This window comes from Oryza glaberrima, chromosome 6 (assembly GCF_000147395.1).
Source record: "Oryza glaberrima chromosome 6, OglaRS2, whole genome shotgun sequence".
Classification (NCBI taxonomy): Eukaryota; Viridiplantae; Streptophyta; class Magnoliopsida; order Poales; family Poaceae; genus Oryza; species Oryza glaberrima.
Window position 1 is genome coordinate 11310054 of NC_068331.1, and position 23079 is coordinate 11333132.

The window sequence follows — 23079 nt, forward strand, 5'->3', positions numbered from 1 at the left end:
CGGTTGTGATGGTTGAAATAAAAATGTATATATGAAAATAAAATAAATAAGACATGGTTATAATTGGTTGAGAAAAGAGAATCAGTGGAAAAATAGTATATTATGGGATAAATTTTAAATACTAGAAGTAGCTATAATAGAACAGAGGGAATACCACACTTTTCTTCTTAGTACTAGTTGTAATGAAGAAAACTTTATTACACTATACTATATTATATATATACTGAGCTGTATGAACCAATCAACCGTTCTTTTCTTAATTAGTTCGATATTCATTGTTATGGAAGCAATGCCAGAAATTTGCTTTCCTAGCAATAGCTAGCATATCATGTATAAATATTTCGTGATACCAGTAGAATTTGATTGAACCAACTATTGGCCGGAAAGATATCTTAAGTAAGCTGTACGCGTGTGCTGCATGTCTTAGTAATTAAAATTTGCAGAATGCATGATCGGCATAGTAAGTTCTGCCAACGATCACACAACTGAATATATCATATATAAGGCTGGTTGTGATATAAGTTATCTAATGAAATATTTAATGAAGATTTCAAATGCAGCGCTACTGTCAACAAGAATATTTTTACTCGATTTTGAGAATCACCAGGTAGCAGTTTTGTTCTAGAAACATGATATTCAGATATTGTACATTTTTTTTGTATGCATAATGAGATTTTCTGATCATTAATTGTTATACTAATTCAGCAAACTGCATTCTTCCCATGCTTAGTATCTAATAAGTTGTCCCTGAAGTATGAGCAACAACTCTTTTCGATTTTGTAGACTGCATCTGAATAACTAACTACATGCTTAACAAAATTAAGCATAATTTGGATTTGTACGATCTCAAGTTATAACAAGATCATCATCAACTACTTGCACCAAGTAGCAGCCAAATGAACTTACCAAAAGAAAGTGAGCCGGGCGAAATTGTCATGTTTATGAAGTTATGTTTCGTGGTACATGATGTTTCCCGAATACAATTCAGGTCAATCAAGGATTCTGTTTTCTCCAGGCATTGCTAAAGAAAAACAAATTGCCGCGTGCCTTGCACGATCACTCCAATGGTAGTAGAAACGAAACAAATTATGTTTCTGCTGGTTGCAATGTAGCTCGAGGAGCCAATTTGAAATGCTGGAATTACAAGTCCAGTGGTAGAAGCTAAACATATAGATCCCAATGTTTCCCATGTCCATGAAAGCAGTGCCTATATTATGTTGAATGGTGATGCTATTTTTCTCTTTCAATCTTTTTCCCTACAAGAATCGGACTACTAGACCGTGTTTGCATTTTGTAGTTTGTACAAATATATTTATAAACAAGTTCTTGCTATATATATATAGCCATACATCAATTGACACCCTTAAAGTAAAATGTTTTCTTTCTAGTCTCAACTAACATGGATATATTGTTGCTATATATAATATATGGTATCTCTGCACGGAGGCAAATAATTTGCTGCAGCAAAAGCCTCATAACTTCTCTCTGCTTGTAATTTTAAAGCATATATCTACCCAAAGGAGAAAATAGTGGATACTCAATTTTAAAGGTTAACACAACAAAAGGGTAAATCTTTCGGTACTATTGTTCACAGTACAGATGATTACCTTGTCCTAGAAAATGAAATGCATCATCAATTCCGTACAATATATACAACAGGTTGGTAGATAAATTACAAGTCGCGTAAGTTGTATGCAACACATCCGCTTATTGCAAATATACACATATCCACAATGTTCTATCACGCAAACCGTTAAAAGAAAAAGATAATCTTATTGCAAATATACACATATCCACAAAGTTCTATCACGCAAAACATTAAAACAAAGTTATTTTTTTTCATATAGCAGCTCTAGACTTCTTCCTCGTGAAGAACATGGTGATGCGGGGGAAGAACGACAGCTTCTTTCTTTTCTTCTTATTCGAGAGCAACGCTGAATCATTAGGGGTACTCCTCGCAGACATATCCAGCAGTGGATGAACCGAGGCGTAACTATCATCCTTGCTTGTGCTCTTGGTGTCGCTGCTGCGTTCAACGATGATCACAGGGGTGCTTGATGGATTAAGTTGCGATTTCGAAGCTTCGCCAGCCTTACGACGCTGCTCATTCTCTTCTCTCCATTTTCTCAATTCTTGCTCCATGGCAAGCTTGCCTTCAGTGGCTCTATCAGCTCTCTCTGTGGCAGCAACCAATGCCTGCTTTCGTTGTTCCAAAACCTTGTGTGTTTCACTCAGTGTTGATAAGATACGAGACTCGGACTCCTTGGCTATCTTGGCCTGTGCAATTGCAGAAGCCGTCCTTTCATGGACAAGTTCTTCTGCCTTGCTGGATTTCGCAATGAGAGATTGGTATTCATCCAGGTCAACTGTGACTATCTGAGAGCCTTGTTCCTCGATATCCACTGGAAGCTCACTGTCAAACGGTCTGAGGGCATCAATTGCCAGCCTCATGGACTCTTTCGTGGCCTCCATCTCCTTTAGAACTGCCTGGATCCTGAATTCCATAGTATCAAGACAAGATTTTGCATGGTCCATATCCTCCTTGGCCTTTCTTAGCTTCTCCTGTGCCTCTCTTGCGATGGACTTAGACTCATCAGCTTCTTTGGCTGTATCTTCCATAATCTTCTGCAACCCAAGCATTCCATTTCGGGATTCTTTCTCCTTGGCCTGAACTGCTTCCAGTTCCCGGAGTGCTAGCTGAATCTCCACCCTTAGAGATGCAGCAGCGATGGATGACGTCGCTTCCATCTGCTTCATGGTAGCAAGTGCCGTTTTCTCTTTGATCAACTCTGCTTTTAGCGATGCCGCAGCAACATTCAGAGCACAAACTTCATCTCTCACCTTATCTACGCTCATCAGACACTCCTCCAACTCTCGTGTAGATAGAATAACTTCATTGTGTAAAGATCTTTGAGTAATATTTCCTTGTGCTTCTTTATCAATTGGCTTAGCTTCCACATATCCAGCTAGCTCATTTTTCAGCTTGAGCAACAAGCCGGTTGATGTGTCAAGTGTTGATTTCAATTCTTCAATAGAAGAAATTTTCTTGGCGAGCTGATTGAGCTCCTCTTCTGCTTGCCTCAGATCACTCTTCCATTTAAGGGAATCCTCATCACATGCCAAGGACGTGTCTTTACTATGTTTTTCAGCATCATGGCATGTGGAATGAGCCAATTCCAACTCCACCTTCAGTCTGTTAAGTTCTACGGTGAGCTCCTCAACCTTCCTTACAGCACCTTCAGACATTGAAACGGCTAACTGAGCTTTCCCGATAGAAATATCCCGTTCAATCAACAAGGTCTCATAATTCTCCTGCACTTTTCCGGACTCATCCTTCACTAACATTAAGTTGGCCAGCACTGCGTTGTACTGTTCTTTGATTATATTCAATTTCTCCCTGCCAGTGACACCACCATCACTGGTATCTCCTTCCCGCATCTCATGTACTATTAACTGAAATAACTCCAAACCCAACCTCGCAATTATCTCCTCCTCTTGTGCCTTTTCCAGGTCATGTTCCAATCCTTCAATTAGCCTCTTTGTTTTCTCATACTCGTTGGACAGAGGCACCTTTGCTGCCTCTACAGCCTCTGCTTGTCGTTTACTTTCTGAAATTTCCTTCTTCAGCCTATCAAGTTCAAGTACGATTTCATTCTCCTGCATGTACTAAGATTGTTAATCTTACATGGAGATCACATATGAAAAGAAGTAAATTAAGTGGTAAAGCAAGGTTTTACAAAATTAAAGAAAAAAATACAAATGACAGCATAATTTATAGAGCTGTAGCTGAGATGTTTCATATGCAAATAAGGGAAGGGAACAACTCTGAGTTACCTGCTCTGGCTCTGTTATACGAGTTTTCCAGTTGACGCTGCCACCAAATCTTGAGGCCGCCACCTTAACTGATTCAATGTGGGTTGTTGTATCGACAAAGGTGTTATCTGTTCTGAAGTTCTTCCCGCTGTTTGATCTGTTCAAAGGTGCAGGGGCCTTCTGCCGCATGTCTCTTAAGCTCATTTGGCGCTCATTAAAACGATGCATCAGATGTGGCTTCTTTTCTTTCACCTTTGCTGGTGTCGCAGCTGAAGTCTCATATGAAGCCTTCACAGAATAGGAACAAAAGGCATCATCCCCAGTGTTATGCAGGGGTGTATCTTGTAGTTGGACCACTGCTTTCAGCCTGTCGGAGGTCTGTGAAGTTGAGTGGGTGTTCTTCTCTGAAGGTGGAATTGTGGTAGAATCACTGCTGGGTTCTGTTGATTCATCATCATTCTGAGAGGTCACTGAAAAAGCATGAGGATCACTGGCAGATACAAGTCCACTGTTGTCTACTTCAGATGGAGTTGCGCAGACGCTAATAGGAGCCTTTTGTTCTGTTGATATTTCTTGCAGATTGCTTTTGTTGCCAACTAAGATTTCTGGAAGTTCTTCCTGCATTGCTGCCTCAAAGTTGGCTGTTTCTCTGTTCTGAAGATTACTGTTCTCACAATCAGTACCTGCAGTTAGCTCAGGCTCTGCAGAATTTTGCATGAATTTCGGTGCCGACAAAGATGCAATTAGAGGGGAGTCAGGCTCTTCAAGATTCTTCTCTGCCATTCTTCAAACTCAGTTAAATATTATCTATGGAAGAGAACATTGAAGAGGAAAGTAGACTGATAAGTTGATCACAGAGCATTATAAACCAATATTGGAGAAAGAGCTGCTTTCTCAAATGGAATAAAATCAAATAATACATGATCGTACAAACACATGCTAATAACAAACTTGTATAACCATGAAGGGAGATTTTTTTTTTGGTTATTTCATCAAAGGATTTATCTTCTGTGATTTTACTATTTGAAGAACATTTATGGATGGCATCAAATAATTCATGGTAATTACAGCAAACTAAACATAAACTATCAGTGCATAAACAACTTGATAATTCAAAAACCAATGGCCATACTGTTTATTTGGCCAGAGATACTTCCGGGCTCTTATTATTACTATTTTCCGTGAACAATTAGAATTCATTTAGAGAAAGTTACAAATATATTAGTACACTATGGACTTTTACCAGACAATTTTTTTTACTGAATTTTACCAGACAAAATTAAAAACACCAATCTTTTTAAGAACATAAAAACACCAATCTGAAACATATAAAGAATAAAAGATCAGGAGAGTGAGGAGAGTTTTCAATTTTGACTTTTGAGTAAATTCTGTTGTAAAACAAAGAACCATATTCATGCTGAAACAGCAGAAAACATCAGAATGATCAGTCGAGGACTCATGAAACGAAATATCAATATCAGTCTAAAACTGAAATATGACCAATACAACAGAATAGTACAGATATCACGGCAATGGATAAGAATGTAATCCCAAATGTAAAGACAAAAAGCATAAGCTGAAGCTTACCCGAGAAACTTGCACTTCTGATTTTGGAGGAAGAAGTGGATTTGGCAGTTTTTGCAGGTATTGGATGGACAAGACTGGAGGGGGTTCAATGAATTGAAGCAGGAGAGAGCCAGGTGGGAGAGGAGAAAGGACCAATTGAATAATCATAGCAGTAGACTTGGACCTGTTCTCCCAATTATAAAATTACTTCTTTATTTTGAGACTATAGGCACAAAAGCTGGATGCTTAAGGAAATTGTGTGCCACCATGAGTTACGAACAGGCTGGGCTGAATAACATTTTAGAAAAAAAAAACACTCAAATAAATCAACATGATAGTTCAAAATAATATATACATGTCTCTTTCTACCTATATATATAAAAGAATGGTGCTTCATGTTTCTCTGGCGACAATTTGTTATGGTCTGGCATTTCATTAGTTTAATTTGCACAGAACATCTTTTAAAATACTACCTGAATTAGTTTATCCTTTTTCTTCAAGTCTACAAGAAGGCAAATACAAAAACAATTATTACAGATACATCTATATTCTATACTATCCTGTACATTTTGAAATGGAGCAGAAGATACGAACGGTGTGTCTTGATTTCCATGGTAACAATTTACAGTGTAAGAAAGTAAATAGGTAAGTTACCATATGTAAAGTTAATGTTGAGCGCTGGATATATACGTGCTTCTATCCTGCTTCAGTTTTATAATTACCAGAAAATGGAAAAACAATGTACAGTTGGCCTGTAGAGCATCATTTAACAACAAATTTATATCTTGCCTCCAAGTTAAACAAAATTCCACAATTGCAGGGATCTTTGTTTCAGCTCAATGGAAGACCTGACTGACAGCTGAATTCTCCACAGGACTTGTTGCATTTTTTTTAATTGATAATCAAATTTGACAGGATTTCATTAGCTGTCTGTTGACCTAGGCTGTCATTTATCTTCATCCAAATCAGACCGAAAAAATGTTTAATTTTGTACTGCCAGAAACAGCAATCATCACAGCAATGAAACAACTGTAGACATCTCACCATTTACATAATCAGAATCTGAATAAATTTGAAGCGGTTGCACCAAGATGGAAATGGTTCCTTCAGTTTTAATGTTTGCCTGCTAGTTCAAAAGATTTCGCTGCAGAAATATGAATGCATTTTGTTTTTTGCTTTGACAACCTAATTCATCTGTTGATCCTCTGTAGCAAAGCATCGACCAGACCTGAAATTGTACTGCCTAATGTATGAGTATCGGACCACTAACAATAACTTCTTTCATCAGGGTCAGTATGTTCCCCCAATTAAGCTAACTCCCACATCTTTTATCAATCCTTTTGCTTCCATATCTGACCGCAGTCGCTCGTAATCACTCCATTTGCCCGCTGAAGCATAGATGTTAGAGAGCATGACATAAGATCTTGGATTTCCATGGTCAGATTCAGTGAGTATTTTCCCAACAGATTCACCAAGTTTAGAATTTCGATGAAACCTACAGGCTCCAAGCAATGACTCAAGCAAACTTTTGGATGGTCTGAATGGCATCGTTGTAACAATATCATATGCTTCATCCAAGTGTCCAGTTCGGCCCAATAGATCTACCATGCATGCATAATGCTCCATTCTTGGTGTGATGCCATGATCTGCAAGCATTGATCTGAATAATGTTCTTCCTTGCTCGAGAAATCCACTTCGACTGCAGGCTGATAAAACACTAACAAAAGTTATGTCATCAGGCTTGATTCCTGAAGATACCATCATCAAGAAAAGGTCAAGGGCAGACCCACCATCCCCATGCATACTGTAGGCATTAATCATTGTACTCCAAGAGACAGAATCTTTTTCCAGCGAGATATCAAAGATCTTCCTTGCAAAAGATATGCTTCCGCACCTTGAATGCATATCTATAAGAGCATTGAGAACAACAATGGTTCCATCAAAGCCCTTCTGCAGTGCAATTGCTGTGACACATTCTGCCAAATCTGCCTTTCCAAGCTGTGAACATGCTGAGATAAGTGCCAACATGGTTACTGCATCAGTTTTAACATTTAGGAACTGTATTTGCCTGAAGTAATCAAATGCAACTCCAGCCTGCTTACATTGCACACAAGCAGATAGGATGGCATTCCACACTATGTTGTTTCTTTCACCTACCAAACAAAAAAGGTTGTGGCAATATTCTAAATTGTTGAACCTACTATACATACAAATGGCTGATGTAAAGAGAGATGTTTCTAGCTTGGAGAAATTTCGAATTGCATAGCTGTGAACAGTCTTCCCTTGCAACTGGCTATGACAGATAGGCAATAAATTCAGCAGCGTAATAATATTTGGCTTCTGATCATTCTTGATCATATGATAGAATAAAGGTAGGATCTCCTCAAATAAGTTGTTTTTGCGGTATCCTGTCATCAGAGCATTGTAAGAGATTGTGTTCACTGAAGACAAGCTATCAAAGAGTTTCTCACCAGCCTGAATAATACCACAGTTGGTGTACATAGTAATGAGGGCATTTGCAACAGAAACATCCAAGTTGCATCCACTTCTAATTGCTAAAGAATGAACAGATTCTCCAACTGTAATATCCTCAATGGCAGAAAGGCTGCTGATAAGCGCAATCAGCGTTACTAGATCAAACTGCATGTCTGCCAGGCGCATTTGGCAGAAAAATCTTAAACAAGCCACTGAATCTCCATTTTCAGCAAAACCAGATATTATAGTGTTCCAAGATATTAATGTCCGCACTTCCATTGTGTGAAATAACTTACAACAAATTGAGAGCTGCCCGCAGTCGGCATACATAGCAAGGAGTGCATTCATCACACTCTCATTCAATTCAAGTCTGCTTCTGACAGCATATGCATGTATAGATTTCCCGACATGTAAATCTTCTGTGTGTCTGCATTTCGAGATCACACTAATGACAGTTAATGCATCTGGATCAACTCCTTCAATTTGCATCCTTCGTACTGAACCCATAACCATGTTCCATTTGTTATTCACAAGGTACCCAGAAATTAAGGAGTTCCACAAGAGTTGACTCTTCTCGGTAACACTAGAGAAAAGAAACACAGCTGAATCCAAGTCCCCAAGCTTCGAATACATGGAAACCAGAGCACTGACAACAGAAACCTGTTCTGCAAGACCAAACTTGATAACCATACCATGCACAGACTCACCATGGTTTATACCAAAGAAATTACTGCAACATGGAAGGATAGATACCACTGTAACCAGATTAGGCACTAGCCCTTTGCAACGCATCAATCTGAATACCCCAAATGCTTTCTCCCAAGCTCCATGCTGCATGCACACTGAGATCATGGAATTGCAAGATACCAAATTATCCACCAAACTCTGATGAAATAGTGACAAGGATGATGAAAGATGACCGAACGCGGCATACATTGAGATGAAAGCAGGTGTAAGGGACTCGTCACCAAGGACACCAGATTTCAGTGCGAATGCGTGCAACGGATCACCGGCATCCCTTACTCCTAAACCACTGACCATACTGACAATGCCAACAAGAGAGCTAGCATTGGGCCTGAAACCATCCTGCTGCATCTGCTTCAAAGCCTCAGCAGCTTCCAGTAAACAGCCATTCAGAGAATAGCCAGAAATCATCGCGTTCCAGGAGATCAGGTCTCTGCTCTTCATGCCATCAAAGACTCTCCTCGACAGATCAACCTGACCAGACTTAGCATACATGTCAAGCAGCGCAGTCTGCACTCCGACATTTCCACCATGCCCTGTCCGCACAACCCGGCACTGCACCTCCTTCCCCAGCCGGAGCCAAGAAACGGCGGCGCAAGCCCTGATGACCGGCGGGAACGTGAAGTTGTCGGACCCAAAGGCGCACACCTCCCGGTAGAGGCCAAGAAGCTCCCGGTGGAACCCATGGTCCGAGAAGCACCGGACGGCAATGTTCAGGTCATACACCTCGGCGCGGCCGCGGTAGAACCCGGCGAACACCGCCGCCGCCGAAGCGGGCTTACCGAAGAAGAGGTACCTCTCGACGGCGCCCGCGACGACGGAGGCGTCCTCCCGGAGCGCGCCCGTGACGGCGAGCCGCGCGTGGAGCTTGCTGAAGCATTTCGCCGAACGGGTGGCGCGCAAGAGCCTGGAGACAGCGTCGACTCGTGGTGGAATCGCGCTTGATGGGGTCGAGGAGGCGTCCGGGGATTCTGCGTGGGTTCGCTTGGATTTGGATGGGGAACTTGAGTTTTTGATGAATCTTGAGAATCTGTGGTGGCGCGTGGTCATGCTACGAAACCATGGAGGAGGAGCAACTTCTCCTCGGTTTTGTTGGCTTTGGTAGCGACTAGCAACTGCCGAGTGCCGATCTGGCTCTAGCGTAAGGGGGAATTTAATTATTTATCTCTTTTAGTTTGACAATTATCTAAATTAGGACGATGGTAGCCTAATGCGCGGGCATGTATATCATAGGCTATATTTGAGCAACTTACCAGGAATATCAACCATACATGCCAAACTTCAGAAATATGTTTTCTTCATAAATTTATTTGCCGACTTTGCCTAAATAACTTTTGTTAGGTATCTGTTACCTTTATACTAGTATGTAATATTTAATGCATCCGTATTTGTAATTATTATTTCTTCACCATTTAAAATAGAGGTAGACTTAGTTCGTTTAGAAAACATGTGTAACAAATTAAGAATTAAGTTCAAATTAAAAGTAATGTGTTTTTTAGTTGAATGTTTTGGGCTCTTTTAATAAATCTCGAAAAACTATTATTGTTAATAATGTACCATCAAGCTAGCCCTCCTTTTAATTGGTTCATATTAAGGTAATTTGTTATATATTTTTACATATGGATAATAAAGATAGAATAGATATACCCTGATTTTTCTTCTGGGAGTATGTATGTACAACATAAGGAGGGGAGGAGTTTTGTTTCCTTTGAGATAGATTCAATAGTTGGGGTCTTTAATTATAAATTTTGTAGTAAATAATCTAGTGATGTACGTAAAATATTAGCTATATGATTTAGCTTATCACAAAATATATTTTCTATACAGAGGAGGGGAGCTTGCATAAGGGGGGAAGATGTAGCGTACGTACGTGCACAATATGTAAACGATATGGACAGCCCCTATGGGCCTTAGGGACTTTTACTTTTTTGTTAGCAAATCTAATGGTACAAAGTGGGTCCACTGAGTTTAAATGGTCAGATATGTTTCTTTTTCTAAGAATTATTAGAAATTCCTCTAATTTATTAAAGCGCCACGTGGCCACTTAGGATCGTTTGTAGGAGTCACACGTGACAGTTTGATTGTGTTTGTAGGAAGTTTAATGAGCTTTTAATAATATATAATAGATAATAGATAGATGTCCGATCCATTGTCTCTATTTTCTTAAGAAACCTCGCGAAACTTTTACTACTGACAAATATATATTATTTGTACCATCGTAATTGCTTTAATTGGTTCATATGCATATAATTTGTTATATGCTTGCATGTGAATTAGTAAATATGGAAGAAATATATTTACCCTAAACATTGTTTCTCTATGATACGTGAGACCCGTACAGTAGTTAAAAGAAAAGTATAGTCAATCTAAATAATATTAATACTCATACATAGTACATTATATCAGAAAATCTAAATGGATTTTTAAGTTGGTTATGCATGCATAGGAACAATGAACATGCTCGAAGCCTATTAATATTCATATATAGGAGTATTCACATTTTTAATGGTCTATGCATATAAAATACACAAATTTATCTTTATATCTAAAAGATATAGAAGCCATAGTAATATTCATTTGTTTCTTTTACCTCTAAGTCCATTAAATGATAATGTATACTATATTTTAGAATGCTTATATACAAATCAGCCGATTTAATTTATCTCGTCAGTTGAGCATATTTCAAAAGACATAATTAATTAGATATTGTTGCATCCAACTAAAGGTACAATATTTTTTTTATAATTTATGTTATTCATAGTTAAATCTGTTCTTTTCACTTACATATTATATATCTAATTTTTCTATGCATGCTTGCAAAGTAATGTATGATGATGCAGTATATGTTGTTAAATTATTTTACAATTTTGTATGACAATTTGGATGACATTTAAATTGTAGGAGTATGGACCTAGATAAATTAAATTTATGCATAAATTTATTTTCATAGTTTCATTTATAATTTTTATTTTAACACCATCGATCTAATATAGCTATGCAGTTTTATGGAATAACTTAAGATCACATAATACATGTTTATTTTATTTTTAATGTTTCATTGTGACCACTAGATAAATTATTCTTTTATATGAAAATTATTCACGGTGTATGTTTCTTAAATGGTTTAAGATGATAAAATATATGTACATTTTTTTATATATCTTATTGTTGTTTGATTGGTATGTAAAAGATACATTGGCCTTTCTACATTCACCTTCCTGGGTAGATTATTCGATTCTAGCTATATTCATGTCATATTAATCAATATATATCAATCAACAATTACATAATTTATATGTGTAGTACCCTGATAATTTTTTGCTAGGATCGCAATTAAAAGAAAGGGTATATATCCAAGTGATGCCCTGATAATTCTTTTCTTGGGTTTGCTATATCCAGGTGACGTATTATAATTTTTGTACGGAAACATATGATAACATCTAAATAAATAATAGTTTAAACAAATTAAAAATTGGATATTGGATATGTACTCGAGAGTTATGAATATCTATCTAATTATTATTATTTTTATATATTTGGTTGATAGCTAAAAAATAGAAGAGTCATTTATACAATTATGGTAATTTATTATGTCCATTGTGGCTTAGGAGTATTTGTAGAGGTGTACTGCACGTAAAAGTTCTACTCATATTGACGTGAACAAACTTCAAATATCTGTTTTTTTACTTACGGTAGTTTTTAATCTTACATTGTACTTATATATAATTTACGATACACATTTTTCCTTCTAATTAAACCTTCGCGGCAAGCAGGGGGTAGAAACGGAGGGAGTACCGACGGTTTCTCGGAGGAAGGCGGCGGTTTGTGCGCACAGGAGGCGGGGGACCGGGGATAATGCAGGGTGCGCGGGCTCACGTTCATAGGCGCGCGGGGCGAGGTTGGCTGGTGATTGGTGAAGTGCGATCCGGTGTGACAAGTCAGAAGCGAGGATCGATGGAGTAGCGTCGCCTGAACAGAACACCCACGATCGCGAGCGCTGCAGGGTAGAACAGTCACTCACATCATCATCTACAATTCTGCTTTCTTTATTAGTGTTTCGATTAGTATATGTGATTACATTGCATCACTTGTTCACCTGAGCTTCTATTGTATCGCGGGCAGACGAGCAGTGCATTGTCACATCTAATTTCCTTTCCTTCTTCTTTCTTTTCCGTGTGTAGGTGTGATGTGCACACATGATGACACACATATTATTTGATTTGTACTATGGTTACTAAAAACATGTTCTAATTAAATATCATTGTCCAGCATCGTTTTTATGTTTTCTCGATGATAATGACATTTCGATATCGAGCTGATAAAATAGAAGATAGCACCAATAATTCCATATATAAGAAATATCGCTAAGTACAGTTCAATAGTTCAGCACGATGATTAGTGTAAGTAGTACTTATTTGGATGGGGCACTAGCTGGGATTTGATTTTCAGATTAAACCGGTCTGTTTTGTTCTGGAGTTTTTGAGATTAATCCAAATACCGGACTGGAATCACCTGCCAATTCTAATCAGATTGTCTGCTCATTCCTCTCACGTACCTGACACTATGTTTTTCTTCTGGGTTAACCTGATCTGTCATCTGTTTTTGTCCCCTTCTTACACATGCAGAGAACTGCAGCAACAAGAGTAAGAGCTGATGATGCAGGCAAGCTAGCTAGAAAAGACAAGGGAGCTTGCAGAAAAATAAGAAAAAAAATGTCAGATGAGAGAACAAGCAGCATATTTGAGCAGAGTTTTCATTCAGCATGGCCTGCAACTTCAGCCATTTGGTGTAGCAGTGTGACACATAATGAGATGATAGACGTGCAGCACACATAAGGAAACTAAATTGACAAGCCAAATGTCACAATTACGTTTACATAGATGGACCCATCTGTCCATATATACCAGATTATCCGGACGAAAGCCACACACCACACACAGTGATACAAATCCAAATCGATACACTTGAATGCACACAAAGCAATCAGCATGCATAATGCAGGTGCGTGCGGCGCACACACGCACATGGTTTATTCGAAGAAGCAAACACACACACACACACTCAGGCGACGATGAGTAATATATCATCAAAGGATATAATGGAAACATTAATTTCCTCGATCAGCTACTGCTGATCGTCCTTCGAGAAATAGCTGGCACAGCCACGCCGAAGCCATGATTCATCGCCATGTTCCTCTTCTAGTGCTTGATCCTGACGCTGCGGCTTCTTAGGTGTAAGAACAGGTTTATTTTTATGTGCTCTGATGTCTTTCTTCACCTGCTTAGGGACATTGTCACAGTCCAGATCAAGCTCCTTCAATTTCTCAACATTGCCAATGCCAGGGAGAGGCTCCAACTCAGCGAAGGACGGCCGTGACCAGATGATCTTCTCAAGGTTAGGAGCAGATCCCTTGTTGAAGATGATTTTTTCTAGAGAGGCGCTCCGGTGCAATATACTTGCAGTATTCTACTCCAAGTAGAATTAATCTCGGTCGTTTATTTTAAAGGATAGATTAGTAATATGTTAATATAAATTACGGGTAATTTTGGAATGGGATGATTTATCTGTCTCATCAGGTACGGCGGAATCGGTGGCTCGACGCAAAGCATCTCGCCCCCCCCCCCCCCCCCCCACGCATCACCGCGATTTCTGCTTCTCCTCCCGGCTGGCGGCGGCGCGGCCGGCGGCGCTGCCCCCGACCCCCCGGTGCACTGCATCTCTCCCGAGCCCCCGACGGATCACTGCATCACCGCGGTTTCCGCTAGTCCTCCCGGCAGGCGGCGGCGCTGGTCGCGCCACCCCCGAGCCCCCGGCGCGGTCTTTGTTTTCCCATATATTTTCTATAATTAGTTTTTGCCAAACTGATTGAAAGGTTCTTTAGCGGTTGACAAGGTATTCCGAGGTCTTCTTGCAGGTATATGAACCTCAACTCTATTGTTTTGTAACAAAAACAAATCATTCAATTGCGACTGTAGTTTATGATAGAGTATCTGCAGAGTTTTCCACTGATACTGAACAATGGCACTGCATAAATTGTTTCTTTATGTTATTTCGAAAGTTCGCAAGTTATTTCCTCGTTAATTTCAGTATTTTGAAATTTGAATGGCTGGGTTATCAGATCAGTATTTGATCCGATGTGTTCAATTTGCATTGTTGTATTTAAGCCGAAAGAGACCCCCTCGCTGCTGGAGCAAACAACTGCCGGCAGGAAGGTGTGGCAATATCTGGCTTGCTAGATGGAACTGGAGATTATGAAGGTGACAGGGTGCTTGTTGGAGATGTGCCGTGGGGGTGTGTTTTCCGTTCTACCTTGCATTTTCAGAGAGTAGTAAACAAAGTTACTACATTTATTGGATACTGATTACGCAAACAGCAATGCTTAAAAATGATATGCAGTCTATTGCCTTAATTTTTTTTTCAGTTTTATTGATTATTAAATGATTATCAAACTGAGAAAAAAGAATTCTACCATCAAACTAGACCATGCCTCCTATTTGATAGGAGCAATTTTACGGTTCTTAAGGAGATACCATGAGGTATCACTTTTTTTATTGTAAATTTGGTACCTCTTGGTATCTAGGTACTATAAGGTACTAAATTTTATACTAAATTTTTGGTACCTCATAGTACCTTCTCAAGGACTGTAGAATTGCTTATCTGATAGTCTGAAACTCCAAATCATGTAGGATGTTTGTTTCTTCAGTTAAGAGACTGAGAGTACTGAAGACATCTGACCTATCTTCATCTTCATCTGTTAGTACCTCTTTCCACCTTCCTTCTATTACATCAAACTCACGGTAATCTCCGCATTATTCTGAAATTTCTTCATGCCATGTAATCCATGCAGCTTATAACTTCTGGACGGAAAAGAACAGCAGCTGAGTGTTGACCTTCTTTTTTCGATCTGCTTTGACACTTTCAGTGACGTGCTGTTCAGAAGAATATGATCCTCTGAGCTTGTATCATCGTCTCTTTCTCTCAATGTCTTGCTATGCTGAGCTTATAACCAGCCATTAGAGAAGACAGTCCGAGATTAGGGCAAAAGGATAGCTCCATCCAAGAGACGAAGGCCATTCAGTGAGACATTGCACACAAATAACTAATAAGGTTATCGTGGCTCACAAACTTTGTATCTTTTGTATTAATAGCATTGTTTTTTTATTGGATTAATGGCAGCAATAGCTATTATATGTAGTGTGCAAACAGGAGGATTTTTAACCTTCCCCAATACTTTTTTTTTCGGATCAGCTCTGAAAATACATATAGGCCACTTGAGCACTGTATTCTCTTATCAAGCCATGCTATAATTTACAGAAGTTTGTGAGAAGTACTCAGGAGATTTTGCATTTTATGATCTTGCAGGACTAGTTGTCATGGACACCTTTTTTTACCTTATCCATCAATAATATTCTCAGTCGTGCAAATGCCTTCTTTTACTTTCCTAACCTTCTGTATACATGCATAGCAGGGTCAGGTTCTTAGTGAGAGATGGTGAAACAGGAGGGAGCTCCAGTAGCATGTTTTGGTTCTTGAAGCCTTGCACATTTCTAGTGGAGTAACAGCAAAATAACCAGAAGCTTTGAAGAACTGCACTTTATGTAGTCAGGATACATTATTTCATTCTATTTGATTCCAATTTGGCCAATTCATATGATCGACATTTTTGTCAGGAAATAAACAGCAAGCAATGTATAGTTACTTACCAAAGTGATACATGTTTGAGAGATTCTTTCCATATGTTGGGTTCAAGATATAGAAAAATATTGTTCTTATGTGGCTTAATTATTTTGTATGAGATACTGCCATTTTCTTTGAAAAAACCATGGTTTTCCGGTCGATCGCTCCTAAAATATAGCGGAACGGTTTATTTTGTACAAATAAAAAATTAAGTCCGTGACTAGGTCAATTTTAGAAAAACCATTGTTTTTTTGTCGATCGCTTCTAGAATATAGCGGAACGGTTTATTTTGGACAAATAAAAAATTAAGTCCGTGACTAGGTCGATTTTAAAAAACCATGGTTTTCCAGGCAATCACTCCAACAGTATAGCGGAACGGTTTATTTTGGACAAATAAAAAACTAAGTCCTCGACCGAGACGATTCTAAAAAACCATTGTTTCTGGTCAATTACTCCTAGAATATAGCGGAACGGTTTATTTTGGATAAATAAAAAATTAAGTCCATGACCGGGTTGGTTTTTAAAAAACAATTGCTTCCGGTCGATCGCTCTTAGAATATAGCGGAATGGTTTATTTTGGACAAATAAAAAATTAAGTCTGTGACCATCCGAACCGGGTCGATCTTAAAAATCTATCTATGGATTTCTGGTCGATCGCTCCTGGAATATGGCGGAACGGTTTATTTTGGACAAATAAATAATTAAGTCCGCGACCTGGTCGATTTTAAAAAACCATTGTTTTACAGTCGATCGCACATAGAATATAGCGGAACGGTTTATTTTGTACAAATAAAAAATTAAGTCCACGACCGTTTGGACTAGGTCGATTTTAAAAAACCAAGGTTTTCCGATCGATCGCTCCTAGAATATAGCGGAACGGTTTATTTTAGATAAATAAAAAATTAAGTCCACGACCGGGTTGATTTTTAAAAACCATGGTTTTCCGGTCGATCGCTCATAGAATATAGCGGAACGGTTTATTTTGAACAAATAAAAAATTAAGTCCATGACCGGAACAATTTTAAAAAACCATGGTTTTCTGGTCGATTGCTCATAAAATATAGCGGAACGGTTTATTTCTCACAAATAAAAAAATAAGTCCGCGACCGTCCGGACTGGGTCGATTTTAGAAAACCATTGTTTTCCGATCGATCGCTTCTAGAATATGGCAAAAGGGTTTATTTTGGACAAATACAAATCAAGTCCACGACCGTCCGGACGGGTCGATTTTTAAAAAGACACGCATGGTTGTCCGACGTCGGTTGTAAATTCTTGTCGGAATCTATCCCCATTTTTTATCCCGTACTTGGAGATAATATATCCCATATTATTCTGCTCTATTATTCTGTTCTGACCCCCTGTTACTCGGAGACAAGGTTTCTTTTTTTTTTTATTACTACCGATCTCGGCAGATTTTTTAATCTATTTTCTATTTTTCCCATATCGATCCCCAATTTTGCAGTACCGCCATTCTGTTAATCCGTTCTGATCCCCTGTTATCTCTGTTATCACGTACTTGGACGGTTAGAGAGTGAAAAGTTAGATAATTACAAATTACAATAATACCCCTACGTGAATTATTATCTTTGGACAAATATACCCCTCTACATTTCTACTCCCATAAAATTTGGTGGGAGTAGAATTAGATCTCAAACCTACGATTAAATATGATCAATGGCTCGGATTAATTTCTACTACAAGTAGAAAGCATCGGAGCGAGACTCTTCTTTCTATCTTGGAGCACCGGACAGTAAGAAGGTTGAGCTTTGGAAACTCATCTTTCTTGAAGGTAAGCTCGCTTTCTTCATAAGAATTTTCCGAGAGCACCAGGCAGCAAATGTTTTGTTTCTTGGCTAGGCGTCCAGCTTCATCTCTGTTCAGTGAGGTATCACAGAGAATCACCTTTTCAATTTTATTAGCATTCTTAAGTAGCGAAAGGAGGATTGACTTGTCACCCTTCACCTCGATCTCCTTCAATTTTGCTCGGCTGCCAGACACAGTAAGCTGGGACTCCTTTCTAGTCAACAACAAGATGATCCTCTCAAGCTCAGGAACTGCTCCATTTTCAATGATGATGTCGACAATTTTGGAGTCCTCGAAAAGAAAATACTTGAGTTGCTGGAATTCTCCCTTCTTGAATGTAATCTTGACCTCAGTTTTTATCTGTGGAGCTGGTCCTTCTGCAGAAGGTGGAACTTGTCCATCAGTTCTTGTGTGAGGAGCTGCTCCATCTTCAGAAGGTGAAACATGTACGTCATTGTTTTTCTGAGGAGCAGCCCCATCTTTAGAATGTGAAACTGGCTCGTTGCTTTCCTGATGAGCTCCTCCATCTCCAGACAACGGAACATCTCCATGGAAAGAAAATAATGATTTGTTGCCTTCCAACTCGAGCTCGTTCAACATTGGAAGGCGACCGGACCTAACATTGGTGGAGGACAAGACGATCTTCTCAAGCTCAACAGCTGCTCCCTCTTCAAAAATGATGTCCGTCATGTACTTCATGTTATCTCCATCGACAAGTAAGCATTTGAGATGTTCAAACATTTCCTTCTTGAACGTTGGGCTAGGGTCATTGTATGGGTGCATCATGTCGGAGCCTGACACTGCGTAACTTGGGATGGTCGGCAAGCACGTCCAGATTTTTCTGTCTCAACTTGGTGCCACTCAAAGCTACCTTGGTAAGTTCATTGCTACCTTTTGCCAATAATGAGAGAATCCGTAGATTCGTGGATCCGTTGATGCTTACACTCTCCAGAAGCTTCGGTGGATGTATCAAGCGGTTGTAAAGTTCATCTGATAGTATTTTTGAATCTTTTGAGGTGGTCTCACTTCTGGTGTCAGTTATAGTGATCGAAATAGATTGAAGGCACTCATTCAAGTCACCAACCGCTTGAAACAAATTCTGGAGGTGTCTGTCTTTATCTTTGATAACCACACCAAGCTTCCTTAGCTGCCATAGCTTTCTTATGTCTTTCAATTCATAGCCATACCATGAAGCCGTGACATTAGACAACACCTCCATATTTTCCATTTTCTCAATCTTGGAAGGAATCCGGACACAGGAAAATGTCCTATTGTTTGTGCCCTTGTCATTAAAGCTTGGACTTGGATCAGTGTAACCAGCGAGCAAGCGCCTTAGCTTTAGGAGCAGGACAAGCTTTGTTTCCTTCTCAGGCACCTTGGTTTGCCGGATATCCAATATCTCTAGGTCATGGAGGTTGTTGATTTCACTGGGTAGATGGGTGATATTTGTCCTCCTCAGGCTCAAATACTTGAGAAGTGATATGTTGTTGCAGATGGCCTTGAGGTAGCTGCTTTTGTCAAAACATTGACAACCTTGCAGATCTAGCAACTTGAGTAGTGATAGTTGAGATGAATAATTATGAAGCTTCTTCACAAACATGTCTATGTTGTCAGAGGCACGGAGTCGGAGACCGCTGAAGACAGAGAAGTAGTGTGCCCAGTATGTGATAAGCGTGCATCCAAAATGTGTTGTTTCTTAGCAATCTTGGTGATAAACCCATGGATAAGATCACCAACCATGCAGCTCTTGAACTCTCCTTTAGCACTAATATCACCTGGAGAAACAAGACACCGGTCGATGAGAGCATCAAAACATCGCTCGGCATGGCGAACTGCGGTAGGCCAGTCTTCCTTTGTTATTAGTCCTTCTGTAAGCCATCGTGCTATTAAGGTTGATCGCCTAATGTTGGTGCCTTGAGGGAAGATTGCTAAGTATAGCAAGCAGGTCTTGTGTTCTCTATGCAGATCTCTGTAGGAGAACTTGAATATCTTCTTGGCTTTAGTATCCAACGAGTTTTCTGAAATCTGTAGTGTGTCACGTAGCCTGCCTAGTTCTTTATTGCTCCTGTTGGGATTAGCAAACAAAGCACGAGCGAACATCTTCATGCAAAATTCATGTGGATGGCACTTGTCCAAGATGTCACGGAGAATCTGGGAATTGTTGTTGTCATCTTCATTATTCACCAGTTGTTTTGTGAGCTTGAGCACAATATCATGGTAGAGTCCAACAAGAGAATATGTTATAGGCTCACTTGGTGGGTAGCAAAACTCACTGGCCCTCTAGGTGTTCTTTGTGGTCACTATCACGGCACTGCCCTTGGTGCACTTCAACAGTTCCAAAGCATTCATGATATCCTCCCACTTAAGTTCATGTCTTCTCTTTTCATCCTCTACGATAATGAATAATGTGTCTCCATCTTCTAAGTATGAATTTATTCTGTCCACTATTTCTTTAATTATCATCTGCTTCTTAATTTTGAGGCTGATTTGTGTAATCTTGTTCTTGGTATCTTGGATGGCGCTGGCTACTTGATCATGGCCTAGTTTTTGTTCTCCAGGGCCACGGGACTTGGTAGCTTGTATCTCTTCAAGGATGTCTTGTTTAACCAGGTGGATGATTCCTTTGATCTGTTCCATGATTTCTTTGATTTGATCGTCGCCCGATGTAGCAGGTGCAGCATGCCTATTAGTACTACTACTAGTAGCACTAGCAGTAGTAGTAGCTTCCTGGGGATTGCTGGTCAGGAACACCTCCCGCAGAATCGCTTTGTATTGGGTATTAGACAGCTTTATTGTTGGGGACTTCATATCTCTTTCCATGTGCTGCTTAAGCTTTTCGGCCATGACGTTGATAATAGTTTGCTCATCTGATGCTAGCACATCCTTAGCTTTGTTCCTTTCTTTCTCACTTAGCAAGTACACCTAAGGGTTTGTCAGTTTGAAGAACAAGGGAGGCCTCGCCGGTGTCTAAAGTTTCACTAGTCATATTTTCACCATCTGCTTCGTCTTGGGTCTTGGTGCTCCCACTTATTTGTTCAACTGTCTTGCTTCCCCCTCCCATTTCTTCACTGTTGATGACCCCCCCTTTTTCTCCAATTGTGTTGCTTCCTCCTGCGTTTCCTTCAATTGTCTTGCTTCCCCCATCTGTTCCTTCATTCTTGCTATCCCCTCCATCTGTTTGTCTTGTCTTTTCGCCGCCTACTGTTTTTACATTGATCTTACTCTCCATGTCTTCAATCTTGCTAACGAGACCTTGAATCTTTCTCGGAACATGCTCTTCAAACTTGTTGCTGACTATTCTTATAATCTGTTCTCTTTGCCTCCAAGCTTTGAACCAAACAATCTTCTTATCCACATAGTTTGGATCTTTGTTATCCTTCTGGATTGTGCATACACGCAAGGTGTAGCAGAGGACCTCATTGGGTCCTAGATAATCTGATGGGTAGTGTACTAATGGGAGGTTGATTCGAACTGTGTGCTTGAATGGTGCACCCGCTTTGGTCAAACCTTCACTTACAATGTCACTGGCAGCGTCGTCCGATGCCACAACTGCGATGGATCGTATTGATTGCCTCGCATCTCTTCTCGCCTCCACCCAGCTGGCTATCTTCTTCAGGAAGTAGTCATTCAGAGTAGGAGGCTCCAGAGCTTGTTGCTGGTAGTAAGAAGAAGAAGATTCCGCCACTGCTGCCGCCTTTTGCTCACCAGCTCTGTCCTCATCATCGTCTTGTGTGGCCGGAAGTGCGGCAATAGCTTGAGACGAGGAGGAAGACGATGGCAGCAATGCTGTGGACGCAGGCTCCCCGGCCCCGGGCGCCACCTTCCCCGGGATCTCCACACCATACCTCAGCCGCCGCTTGCCGACGTCGCTCGCCCGCTCCTTGAGCTCACGCAGTCGAGCGGCCACTTTGTGCTGGGCGACCATCTCCAGCACGAACCAGTAAGCCCACCAGAAGTAGCCACGGAGGCCACCCCTGGCGCGGTGGATCGCCGGGTCACCACGCTGGAGGTAGTGGTCGATGCAGTTGCTGCAATCGTGGGCGAGGTACCGGACCTGCTTCATCCACGTCTGCACCTGCTCGTCGTGCAACCCGTCGGGAGGCGCTGTCCTCGCCAGGTGCTCCAGAAAGCTGTTCATGCTCTCCATCTCCTCCTTGATGAATTCCACGTCATGACCGACGCGCTGTAGCAGCTGGGCCTCGTTCTGGAGGATGCCCAGCAGCGAGCTCACAGCGCCAGCCGCGAGCTCAGCCATTGCAACAGCACAGGGCTTGCTGCTGTGCTGCCTACGACGCGACCTCGCCGAACGGTGTCCACCTAGCTAAGCCTCTTAGCTTTAGTTTTAGATTAGCACCTTAGCAAGTTGTACTGGGACTGAGAATGAACGAGCTAGGTGTCTCTCCAATAGTGCATCGGATTATTGGTGTGTGGTTGATTGGATAGGTCTCTTCTCTTCAACAGGCAAAGCAGCTCTAGTTCTTCAAGAAATACATGGGAAGAGATAATGCCCGGTTTTACGAACTTTCTATTCTACTCTTTTCTTCTAGGCAAGGCAAGCATATGGTTCTATTCATTGGAGGATTCTTGAAGTCATTCATAAGGTCAGGTGTCAGGACGTACTACATCCAATGACTCTATCCTTTGCTTTGCTTTGCTTGTCTGTTCTTGCATCCTTTCAAGCATTGGACAAACCACAAAATGAAGGAAGGTAGTATGAGATATTAGTCCGACTACAGTGCTCTTTACCGGTAGTATTCTACAACTAGTAGAAACAATCTTAACCGTCTGTTTATAAGGACGAATTAGTACTTGGGTAATTCTTCCTTAGGGGTAATTTTGGTTATTGCTTTTTTCCTGTGTTTCAGTCTTGTATTCACGCATCCTTCTAGCGTCCTCTCGCATTGCCGTTGCCAGCTGATTTCAGTGGCAACACCCTGTCCCGCGACCGCCTTGATCAGCGGGTGTTTATCCACACAAGCCGCTTTCTTTTGTTCCCTGCCC

At 40.4% G+C, this 23079-nt stretch overlaps 2 protein-coding genes, 1 long non-coding RNA gene and 1 pseudogene across 4 annotated transcripts; 1 reads left to right on the top strand and 3 right to left on the bottom strand.

The window, feature by feature from the left end:
• Positions 1-1452: 1452 nt before the first annotated feature.
• On the bottom strand, positions 1453-5540 carry LOC127776821 (protein WEAK CHLOROPLAST MOVEMENT UNDER BLUE LIGHT 1-like). The gene is made up of 3 exons (XM_052303371.1): positions 5401-5540; positions 3835-4620; positions 1453-3657 (listed from the first exon to the last, which is right to left on the bottom strand). The coding sequence occupies exons 2-3, from the start codon at positions 4594-4596 to the stop codon at positions 1840-1842; spliced, it is 2580 nt and encodes an 859-aa protein (XP_052159331.1). The 5' UTR covers positions 4597-4620; positions 5401-5540; the 3' UTR covers positions 1453-1839.
• A 1116-nt stretch (positions 5541-6656) lies between these two features.
• Positions 6657-9714, bottom strand: LOC127776820 (putative pentatricopeptide repeat-containing protein At3g01580). The gene has a single exon (XM_052303370.1). The coding sequence runs from the start codon at positions 9646-9648 to the stop codon at positions 6670-6672; it is 2979 nt and encodes a 992-aa protein (XP_052159330.1). The 5' UTR covers positions 9649-9714; the 3' UTR covers positions 6657-6669.
• A 4008-nt stretch (positions 9715-13722) lies between these two features.
• On the bottom strand, positions 13723-22502 carry LOC127776903 (uncharacterized; annotated as a pseudogene).
• LOC127777596 (uncharacterized) lies at positions 14256-16366 on the top strand. 2 transcript variants are annotated; one of them, XR_008018351.1, is made up of 5 exons: positions 14256-14512; positions 14763-14889; positions 15285-15351; positions 15446-15705; positions 16067-16366. It is a non-coding gene; the product is annotated as an uncharacterized LOC127777596 (long non-coding RNA). The 2 variants fall into 2 exon arrangements; XR_008018352.1 differs by having other exon boundaries at positions 14763-14855.
• Positions 22503-23079: the final 577 nt, after the last annotated feature.